Here is a 10,281-nt window from a genome sequence, read left to right on the forward strand (position 1 = left end):
GATGTAACGAATCACAGCTCTGCGACTTCAAAGGAGGAAGGTGCTTGTAAGTTGGTCCACTTTAATTTGGAGCTCCGGTTTGCGGGCGACGCGTTATCATAGGCAAGATTTTGGGGAAAGTGAAGCGTCTAGGAACGCGAAATTGGAGACAGTCACATGGTTGTTGATATGATGGAGGATTTCAATGATGCGGTCGTCGCAGTCGTCGATTGCAGCGCATGAACACTGTACCACATGGAAAAATAAGCCCTGGCGAGTGCTAGGCCGCAGGTATTCACGAAAAAGTAAGAAGTTCTCTCGTTGGTGCAAGGCGATCCTCCAACCAAGGGAATGTTGGTCGGCGGAAGTACCAGTTCACGTATGCAAGTTATGCAAGGAAGCCAGAGGAAGAACAGGGTGATAGATATTAGGGTGCCTCAAGAGGGGGACCATAACTTGCGTCAGAGAGAGTACATGGATATGGAGCTTAGGAGCGTGAAAGGGTGGTGAAGGGTTTCAAGGTACGGTGTAGAATCCGGCATGATCACGAAAAGGAGAGATATTGCATCTCGGAAGTTGGTATGCATCCGTCTGGCAAACAGACGATGGTTGTTTCTTCCTTTCCCCTTCTGGATTGATACACCCAATTAAGCCCATGTTGACTGTGTCTCCATGCGTATTATACACCTTGCAAACACGCTGAAAAGCAGTATTACTTGCTCTCCATCTGACCTTTTCTAGCCATTCGAGTAACTAGTTCGGTGGGGAAAACGCTTCTGTGGAATCACGGATATTCGGCAGCGGCCCGTCCTGCATGGAATAGGTGCCACTAGTGGTGCAGTCTTCAAGGGATTACGAAGTAGAGTTAAGAAGGCGAGGGAAACGAAAAGTCAGGTCACAGGCTGATAGCGTTACGGTTTACTGAAACAGAAGGCAGTCACCCACGCGAATTCAGTAAATACAAGGTTTGCAGTAGCGCAAAAGAAACATGTTTTTTGCCAAGAAATGGTCAAGACAGTCATTCCAAACTACGGTATAAGGTGCTTTAAACCATCCAATATCCCAAAGCTTCCATCAGTCTGCCTTTTTATTAGAGGTCTTCTCGCCGGTAAGTTTGTTATACCTGTCTGCGAGACGGTTGTACTCGTCGGCTTGAGATTTGGCCTGAGATTTAAGCGTTTCAAAATCGCGCAATTTAGCCTTGAGAGCCGCAATCTCCTTGTCTTTGTCTAACCCAAAACTTCATTGAGTTTCCGGAGCTTATCCACATGTAAAAGTACGCACCGGCATCTGAAACAGAGGGAGTGGCCTTGCCCTTTGTATTCTTCGCGTCAGTGCCCTTGAGCTTCGCGTATTCTTCCTGGGCGTGGATAAGGTCAAGGTTGATGTAGAAGGTTCGTGTAAGGACGAGGGAAAGGAACAGCGTAAACCCTGTCAGATACGTATTCCTCTGTGCACTGTGGACCGATGAAAACATTCATAAGTGTTACATCGCCAACCCATTCAAGAACGCACTAGAATTTCCTGGCGGCGAGGTTGGTCTCTGTCCTAACATCGTTGACACCCTGAGAGCCGGATCTGGCCATATCGGTTTCCGCGGTGATACGGAACATTCTTTGGAGTGCATCGAAGAATAATATGCCCACAAAACTGAACAGACCGTTAGAGCTTGACAAACACGTGTGAATGTATGCTCGGGACATACATGAAACTAATCTTGAGGGCATACGCAAGTTTGGCGACAATAACGCTTTCAGATAGGAAATGGAAAAGCTTTTTGCGAACAACGTAGGGAAGAGGAGCGACGAGCACACAGAAGGTGATCATCTCAGCCGCAAGAAGCCCAAAGGTAAGGCTGTAATATATGGTCATCGTGCAGTTCTGAAAGAGCGGTATAAGTGTTGCACTGTCAAGAGTATAGGTGCACCAACCTTTTCTTAGTTGAAGAAATTGGGAGACGAGATGGTCGTTTTAGAGCAAGGGGATGTGCGCCGACGTCTGACGTGCTGGCCGCAGCTGGACTGGCATGACATCACTTACACGCACATTTGTGACATCCGTGACATTTGTGACCACCCATCGTTTCATGAACTCATATAAGCAACGACATAGACAACACAGTTACAGCTACTGTAAATGCCGCCAGTGATAAAACAACGTCCAACTCATTTCCCACGAGGCTCAGATCCTTACTATGGCCAATCCCATTCCACCTAGTCTCGAAAACAAGACCCGCGACCTTCGAGGATACCTGGAAACAAAAAGATATTCCGTCATTGATCCCACTGCCATCGATCACCAGGACGTAGCACACATGCTCTGTTGCTGGGGGCGTGGCGACGAGCTCGAAACAAGCGTTGGCACAATCAAACTCTCTCCAGTGGGCACCAAGCCTTCTCCAGCGGGCACCGAGCCTTCTCCAACTGGCACGTCGCTCTCCTCCTTACAAGCACCCTTTCCTCGGAATGGAGTCATTACCGTTCAATCTGAATATCTCGAACTCGAAAGGCGCATAATGAACCAGTACGCTTCTGACTATAAAAATCGACGCAATGATAGACGCGGTGTCCTTGTTACTGGGATGCCTGGGATTGGTGCGTCCAGTTCTCACTCCGTCCACACGTTCCTGATCTGATAGTTCAAACAGGCAAATCAGTGTTTCTTATCTATCTTCTGGCTAAAACATTAGCTCGCAAACAACCGGTATTCCTCCATATCCAATCTAATACATTTGTCTTTCTTGGACCTGAAGTGACAGATGTGTACGCCGTCCCCGACTCTTCCGGCGTCTTGCGGTCTGTATATGTGTCCGACATGCTTTTTCTGGTGGACATGGATTGGACTAGTGCAGAAAACCCCCTGTTCATGAAAAAGCGGAATATGCTTTTCACGGTTGGGACGTCTTCCCCGAACCCACGATTACAACGACTTAAGACTTGGCGAAAGGAATTCCGAATCACTTCTCTGGTGATGAACCCACCCGATGTTGCGGACGTTGTCAAAATGTAAGCTTTCGCATTAAAGTTCTGTGGTCATGTTCTAGTCTGAAACAAATACTTTAGCTTCACCCATGCGTACCCCAGGTCAGGGCTTACAGCGCCAAAAACGGAGAACTTTATCCGCCTCTTGATTCAAACCTTCAATGTGGACCTCCGTCGCTTCGAAGAGATCTTCTCTGAACTTCGGTTTCACTCAAACACCGCTGTTTTGTCCAAAGCGAGCCAGGATTTCGTGGATGATGTCCGGGGTGCTCTTGACGACCTGAAAGCTGAAGACGTCGCTTCGCTGCTACGCGGTAGTTCAGACTATCCCCAGTACTCCCATCGGCTTATTGCCTCATACCGAAGGCGACCGCTCTTACCGCCGACTCATTTACACCTTGAACCTAATCACACTCTGCGACATGAAGTCCGGTCTTCCTTGGTAGTGAACCTACTCTGCGAGGCCTGGACAAAGCAAGCCGACAAGATGCGGACGATTATGGAGACGTTACTTAGCTCCAACATGAAGATGGCAGCAGCTCTCGGCTGGCTTTTCGAGGCCGAAGGACACACTCATATCGTCACCAACCAGTGCCTCAAGATTTACCCGATGACGGAGACATGGGTTGGAACAAACAAAACCTATCTGAGTCAAGCCGAGCATGCCCAGTCCATGGAGATCGGTCCACGGGCCATGACGCTCTATGACTCTACCTCCGACCCTTCAACGACTTGCGAGCAGAACGCTTATTATGTCCCCATCCAGGTCAATAATCCCCTCTTCGACTCTTTTCTCGCCGGCAAGGACTTTGGCGCTGCGTTTCAAATGACCAGATCAGGCACACACAGCTTCAAAACTACATACCTCAAGCCGCTTCAAAAGCGGCTTGAGGCGATCTGTGGCAAACCACCATCTGGCTTTCATTTTGTCTTTGTTGTCCAGAGGGGCAAGAAAATCCAGATCCGTATACCAGATACCGCTGTTACTCGGATGTTCAGGTACTATACACTACCCCTGGCCTCTCAGTCACTTGGACTTCAAAACCCTGAAGCAGTGTTGAAGGAGAATGGCATGGGTGGTATGATAGGTGAGGTGGAGCCTGATGTTGATGAATATGTCGAGGATGGCGAAACAGTGGATGATGGGGACATAATCATGGATTGGATATGACCTCAAGAAGATGAATGTCTTCCTTTTCTTTTCTCCCAGACTTCCATCCCCTATATCTCAATTGATCCGTAGTAATCTGTAACTTCGACCAAGAGCAAATAAGTTACGAGAATGAAAAGAGAAATGTCTAGTATGATTTCTTGATCATGATTGAAAAATAAATAAATAAACTAAGGTGGTAAGTACAGAATGAATAGATTAACGCCGATGCTGCCACGACCCCTCGAGCTGCCTTCTTTCCAGGCTGCGCCCAGTGTTGAGCAAGTCACCAGTGGCGGACAGTAGCCGGAGTCATGTGTAGCCGCCAAGTTACTGGCGGACACGTTGTGTAGCTGCTCCAAAGCTGCTCTATCATATAGTGAAATTCGTGAATAAAAAATCATGGTCGTAACGAAGGGTATAAGAAACGAAGCTAAAAGAAAAACTCCAGTCTCGTTTGTTCGTTTGTATGCTGGATTGGTTCTCTGTCGGCGTTGTGCCAGTTCGCGATAGGATGGCCTGGTCCGATGCGATACGGAGAAGTCAGCGAAGATGTGGTCACTGGTATATCGAGGAGTGCAGGGGATTCTATTCAAGTAGAGCCATGCTACAACTCATCTAGAGAATCCACCAAATGACTCGACACCGCTCTATACAACGACCTAGCTCCCTCTGATAAAATAAAATCATCCATCGCCCCCTGAATAATCTTTTCCCTCCACCTCCTCTCCATCTCCTTATCGTTCTGACTGAACACCAACTCCTTCACCAACTCCGACTCATTTACACTTTGTATCACAAATTCAGCAGCGATAACTCGACGTTCGTGTTCCGTGAAGGGTACGAAGGGTAGAATAGCCGAAACTCTTGATAATATGGAGGCACCAAGTTGATCAGAAACGCGAGGTCGGAGGATACCCATGAGTTCCACGTATTCCTCACGAGTGTAGATGTCGTTCGATCGAGAACGGGATTCGTGAAATGAGAAGATGATGTCTTGCCCGATGTTGGAGGTACCGACCCAAATCACATTTCGGACGTCGATCGTCCGAGAGTTGGCTTCAAAGGTGCAGCGTCCTAGAGCCAAAAATGATAAATAGACGCAACAGTTGGAGACAAGGCTTGACTTACCCAGCTCCCACGGAACAAGTAGGGACCAGAGAGCTCTTGCGTCCTCCGTTTTCTCGATTTCCTAGGGATCGAGTTAAGTATAACATCAAGAACAGATCGTTGGCTGTCACATACATCAAGCACAACAACGCATCGCTTACCCTCATTATTCGCGAGGAACTCGACTAAGGTGCATGGAACGGTGTCCTGTTCAAAATATTTGAGAAACGGAACGCAAGGAGACGAACATGCATACCTCACTAGAACTGATTGAATAGGACTTCCATAGCTCGTCCGCCGATCGTAGTGTGGTCATGTCCACGGTATGAATGGGAACGTCCAACAGGGAACCGACTGTCAACATTTTGTCACTTCAGTTTGGCAAGAAGGATTCGATGTCCACGAGCTGAGCCAGTCGGTAGCAAAGGCTAGAAAGGGACTTACATTGATGTGCCAACAAACTCTTTCCATGTCCACTGGGGCCTAAAGAGATGAGAAGAGAACATCAGATTTGCGGGAGCAGGTTTCTCGATGGTTGATATTGAAAACTCAGGAAGGAAAAACCCTCACCACAAAGAAAAACGACCACCGGCTGCTGCTGTCGACCCATCTTCGCTCCCGAATGCGGATGCATACTTAAAACACGGAACAGCTGTTCCAGCGCTCGATCTTGCCCTACAATGCCGTACCTCATTCGTTGTAAAGGCCGGAATGTAGAACGCTTTAAGAGTGCAGCGGTTTTACGGGCCATCGTGGACGTTGCTCGGGACAGGTAGTATCTGCGAGAACATAGAGCCCATTTGTTAGCTGTGGGTTGAATAAAAAAGGAGAGGGAGGGTAGCATCTCACCTTGTAGCCTCATCTAAATCATCAATCTTTGACTTGACTTTCTTCATCATCGAATCTGAATCAGCCGTTTCATTCGTATTTGTATTCCCTGCCTCTGAAGAACCTCCAAAACCAGCCTTAAGAGGATCAGCTCCATACCCAAGCAAAACTTTAACAATATCCAACTTGTTTCGTAACCCATCATTCGTCAACACGAATTCTAAAGCCGACCGAGATTGTGGACCGACGGTGTCATTGGTATGAACTGGATTTGGGGTGATTGTTGAAGAGGTAAGAGGTGGTTCGGCGTTTGGAGTGTTGCCGTTCGCATTAGTATTGGAAGTGGAATGTAAAGACGAAGCGGCTGAAGCCTCTGCCTCCTCCAAAACTTTCTCTATCTCTGCAGGATCATCACTTGCAATAGCGAATAACAACGCCGGAGACTCTGCGCTAACAGACTGGGACAGAGACGATCGCTGGGACTGGGAGTGTTGTGACGGCGTTGGGATGCGGATAGGTGGTGGTGGCGGCGGCAATGTATGGTGTCGAACGTCCATGTCCTCTCCCCAGGTGTGACGGAGATGGGATCGTTGAGTATATGGGATTCTGGAGGACGTCGAACCGGAGCCCGACTCTTCTTGTTGTTTCCCCGAAAACTCAGACCCGCCCACAGCCGCTTTTTGCTCATCAAACCGCCTCCCAGCGGAAGAGTTCGAGTCTCGCTCCAAGTTTGGCTTGGGAACCGGAGATAAAGATCCTCTGGAGTGAACGAAGGCCATATTCCATGCGGGATCTGTTGTATATACCGGTGCTGTTTTCGGTATCGGTACATTGGGGTCAGGGTCAACATGTCGGATGTAGTGGATACGGGATTGACGTCTCTGAGTAGGTCCAGCCGAGAATGAAGTAGGACGAGAAGTCGATCGGGAAGGTGGGAGGAGGATCGAGGTAGGTCTGGGGCGAGAGAATGCCATAGAGGACAGTTGCTGAGGTTGTGATGGTTGGGAAGAGGAAGACGATAGCTGGAAAGAATCAAAGTCAAACACTACTCGTAGGATCAAAAACAAGTCGCACCGATGAAGCCGAAGACGCAGGAGCATTAAATACCGAAAGAGATTGAGGGTCCGAGTTCAAGATAGCAGTTGGCGACGATGCAAATGTAGGTGCGGATGGTAATACAGATGAAGATGTTTGGTTCCTATAGGATGATAGACCATTAGAGGGACGTGAGATGACATTAGCCTGTTCGTTGTTGTCGTCGTAAGTAGCGTTGATATGTGCAGGATTAGATAAGTTATATGTCGCAGAATCTAAATATGATTTGACAGCAGTAGTTGAGAGATGGGAGCCTGTTAGGAAACCCTTTCAGCTCGCAGCCGCCGTGGTGGTTCTTGACAATCACGAAAGACATACCGGCACGATCAGAGTAACCAAAAACCGCCCCAGATGAAGTCAGGATAGGAGACTCGACGCTAGCATTTTCCGACAGAAGCAGATTCGACTGAAACGATAAGGGTAGTTAGCGATACACTGGCCCTCGGAAATTAAGACGAGAAAAAACCGACCAATCTGAGAGGTCTCAACCCCCTCCTCAGCACCTCATTTTCACCCTTCTCTTCCTGCTTATCCATCTCCTCAGGTGGATCGAGATCTCCGAGGTTTTCGTTTGAACCATCACTCCCATCTTCCGCTTCCTGTTGATGTACCTTGGGAGGCATGGGCATATCAGGGTCAATCATTGTACTGGTTCTTCTCTTATCCTTTTCGTACACCGCTGTCGCAGCGGGCGCGGAACGTGGAGTCTGTGGGCGTGTTTTGGATGTAGATGATTGAGGAGGGGTTCGATGTTGTTGTTGTTGTTGAGGTTGGGTTTTGACAGGTGGTGGGGGAATCTTCTCTTTGAACGGTATTGGTGGTGTTGGAGGCGGAGGCGGGGTAAAGACACGCTCTCTGAGAAAAGGAAGACTAACCGGAGAGAACACACGTTCTGGCTCCATTTCTTTAGAGATATTCTTGATACCGTCAACAAGCACCCTGGATAGATCTTTGGCTGCATCGGAGCTCGAATTGGAGCTGAAAGACTCGTTGGGTTCATAAGCCCAAGCATCAGCGGGTGAAATGCGGTGCTCTTCTTTCTTACTTCGTTCGAATAGATCCAATAGTGCGTAGGCGTGGACCTCAGAGTGTGTCGGCGAGGGGAGATTCCAGCTGGAGTGTAGGGTCTATCGGGATCATCAAGAACCGGTTCAATGTCGTCCATAGGATCATCTCCGCCTCAGACCCAATATCAGAGTACACGTCGTAGAGAGAATGAAGGGTGTCATCTTCTCGATCGACAACATACGCAAGGCGAGCCGTCTCTTCATAGTCTTCATCGATATCATCTTGATCATCAGCGAAGAAAGAACAACCTTGCATATCTTCCTCAACAAACTCCAGGTTCGACTTGGTAGATTCAATTTTCGTGCGCTGGCCCAAAAAGACAATCGTATCGTGATTGCGCTGCGAATCATCCCAGAGAGAAGTGTGACCTGAGGAGGCTGCTTCCTCTTCCTGCTCAATACTATCTTCCTCTTCGAATACTGAATCGTCTTCGTTTACGATATAATCGTCATCCTCGTCATCCTCAAAGACCGAGCGTGGTGTTGACGGGCCGTCATCTTCGATCCGATGGTCTACTTCAGATCCATCAGTCTGAACACGGAGACTACGAGAGGACGACGAAGGGCGTCGGAGAATTTTCATGTCCCGCATGCTCCATTCTTCAAGGTTCGACCCAGCCCTGTTCCCAACTTCCCCGCCTCTCCTCGTTTCGAGTTCTTTCTCCTTTATTTGCTTTCGTCTTTCCTCCAATTCACGTTTTCGGTTATAAATGGTAGGCGAATCGAGTGATTCGGCACTTTCATCCGAGTCATTACCGTGCTGAGCCTCCAATTCGGCGCCATAGCCAGCCATTTGCCCGGCTGTACCGATTTCCGAGTTTCCGTGGCACCTAAGGCTTCCGCAGATTGACGACTAATAAGACGGCACCCACGCAATTTGGTTGCCGTCTTATCTGTCGTAAATCTGGGTCTTTTTCTAAGCTCCCCGTTAATGTACCCAGAGATCCCCTTGTTTCCCTAACCTCCATTGACTTTCTCTACCAAGGCCTTTCCTGCTCTTGATGCTCCTCTGTTCTGCTGGCATGCTCTGCTCCGGCTTCTCTCCCATTGACTGTTGACCCTCGATGCTCTCCCGGTGCACTTCATGCTCGTCAATTTCACCTGACGTACCTATTTCCATACTTCGAGCCGCTCTCCACGGTCCTTGATATATTCCCGATGATCCCATCTGCCAGTTCGGACGTTTTTTGGAGTCGGAAAAATCGGGAATCAAGGGCCGAGACGGTCACGCGACAATACAACATGCCGCGGCACGAGACTGTTTCACATGGTCGCGTTACAGCGCGACTGTCCTTGTACTCTTCCTCAATGACCAACCAGAGGGGTGAGCTGTCACTTCTAAGATCCGGAAATTGGTGGGTAGATTTGTCTCTATATCTAAACTTTACTCTTCAAATCCCTATGATTCAATTTTTGTTTATCCCTTTCAATCAAAGGTTTATTCATGATATCTCTATTCAATCAGCTGCACAATATACCACTAAAACCAAATGTATCTCTGATCTCTTTGTTTAACAATACTGTATTTAGTGTCCTTAGCTGGAGATGAACTTAAGCACATGACTTATTGCTGGAATTCCTGGAAGGTTGATAACCCTCTCATTTCACTTTCACTTTCATTGGTATTGATTACTGTCATTGACCCTGAAGTCGGAAAAACGGGGAAGTCGGAAAAGTGTGATATAGTGAGTGTTAGACTAGATTTTTGAGCAAATATACTATCAAAAAAGAAGGAGCAGGGTCTTATATGCATGCCTGACAATTTTCATAACAGGGGATGGGTTCCTCACTGAGTTGTGGCAGTAGCACAATGAGGGGTCAGTTTTCTGACCAAAAATCGAAGCATGAGAATATTTCCTAATCAGGAGATCGGCCACTGCAGCACAAGTACTCATCAACCTCTCGCCATTCTTGGTATGTTATGACCGCAACATACTTCTCCATCTCACAGACACCCAGGACTACACCCATAACTATCTTACAAGTCTCTGGAGTCAGGTTTATATAATACACTCAGTTTTTTTCTATCATTCTGACTCTAGATTGTAGTGACTACTTCAAGTTCAGCTGG

At 48.0% G+C, this 10,281-nt stretch overlaps 4 protein-coding genes across 4 annotated transcripts; 1 reads left to right on the forward strand and 3 right to left on the reverse strand.

Annotated features, from left to right (window-relative positions):
• Nucleotides 1–939: 939 nt before the first annotated feature.
• On the reverse strand, nt 940–1,999 carry E1B28_008386 (uncharacterized protein). The gene is made up of 5 exons (XM_043153185.1): nt 1,911–1,999; nt 1,685–1,860; nt 1,495–1,629; nt 1,264–1,436; nt 940–1,208 (listed from the first exon to the last, which is right to left on the reverse strand). The coding sequence occupies exons 2-5, from the start codon at nt 1,849–1,851 to the stop codon at nt 1,054–1,056; spliced, it is 630 nt and encodes a 209-aa protein (XP_043008469.1). The 5' UTR covers nt 1,852–1,860; nt 1,911–1,999; the 3' UTR covers nt 940–1,053.
• Nucleotides 2,000–2,055: 56 nt separating this feature from the next.
• On the forward strand, nt 2,056–4,267 carry E1B28_008387 (uncharacterized protein). Its single transcript, XM_043153186.1, has 3 exons — nt 2,056–2,573; nt 2,627–2,984; nt 3,042–4,267. Exons 1-3 carry the CDS (start codon nt 2,174–2,176, stop codon nt 4,129–4,131), a joined length of 1,848 nt encoding a protein of 615 aa, XP_043008470.1. The 5' UTR covers nt 2,056–2,173; the 3' UTR covers nt 4,132–4,267.
• A 450-nt stretch (nt 4,268–4,717) lies between these two features.
• Nucleotides 4,718–8,045, reverse strand: E1B28_008388 (uncharacterized protein; the record flags this gene model as incomplete). Its single annotated transcript, XM_043153187.1, has 10 exons — nt 4,718–5,187; nt 5,242–5,302; nt 5,356–5,427; nt 5,477–5,574; nt 5,665–5,703; nt 5,791–5,999; nt 6,070–7,070; nt 7,123–7,397; nt 7,462–7,549; nt 7,614–8,045. The coding sequence occupies 10 exons, from the start codon at nt 8,043–8,045 to the stop codon at nt 4,718–4,720; spliced, it is 2,745 nt and encodes a 914-aa protein (XP_043008471.1).
• Nucleotides 8,046–8,226: 181 nt separating this feature from the next.
• Nucleotides 8,227–9,003, reverse strand: E1B28_008389 (uncharacterized protein; the record flags this gene model as incomplete). The annotated part of the gene is made up of 1 exon (XM_043153188.1): nt 8,227–9,003. One exon carries the CDS (start codon nt 9,001–9,003, stop codon nt 8,227–8,229), a length of 777 nt encoding a protein of 258 aa, XP_043008472.1.
• Between the last annotated feature and the right edge of the window lie 1,278 nt (nt 9,004–10,281).

Source organism: Marasmius oreades, chromosome 5, assembly GCF_018924745.1.
Source record: "Marasmius oreades isolate 03SP1 chromosome 5, whole genome shotgun sequence".
NCBI lineage: Eukaryota > Fungi > Basidiomycota > Agaricomycetes > Agaricales > Marasmiaceae > Marasmius > Marasmius oreades.

Coding starts and splice junctions, on each gene's coding strand:
- E1B28_008387 (XM_043153186.1), top strand. CDS start 2,174: ATGGCCAATCCCATTCCACCTAGTCTCGAAAACAAGACCCGCGACCTT. Junction 2,574..2,626: donor TACTGGGATGCCTGGGATTG/GTGCGTCCAGTT, acceptor TAGTTCAAACAG/GCAAATCAGTGTTTCTTATC. Junction 2,985..3,041: donor GTTGCGGACGTTGTCAAAAT/GTAAGCTTTCGC, acceptor CAAATACTTTAG/CTTCACCCATGCGTACCCCA.
- E1B28_008386 (XM_043153185.1), bottom strand. CDS start 1,851: ATGACCATATATTACAGCCTTACCTTTGGGCTTCTTGCGGCTGAGATG. Junction 1,630..1,684: donor GCCCTCAAGATTAGTTTCAT/GTATGTCCCGAG, acceptor CGGTCTGTTCAG/TTTTGTGGGCATATTATTCT. Junction 1,209..1,263: donor TCCCTCTGTTTCAGATGCCG/GTGCGTACTTTT, acceptor GTTTTGGGTTAG/ACAAAGACAAGGAGATTGCG.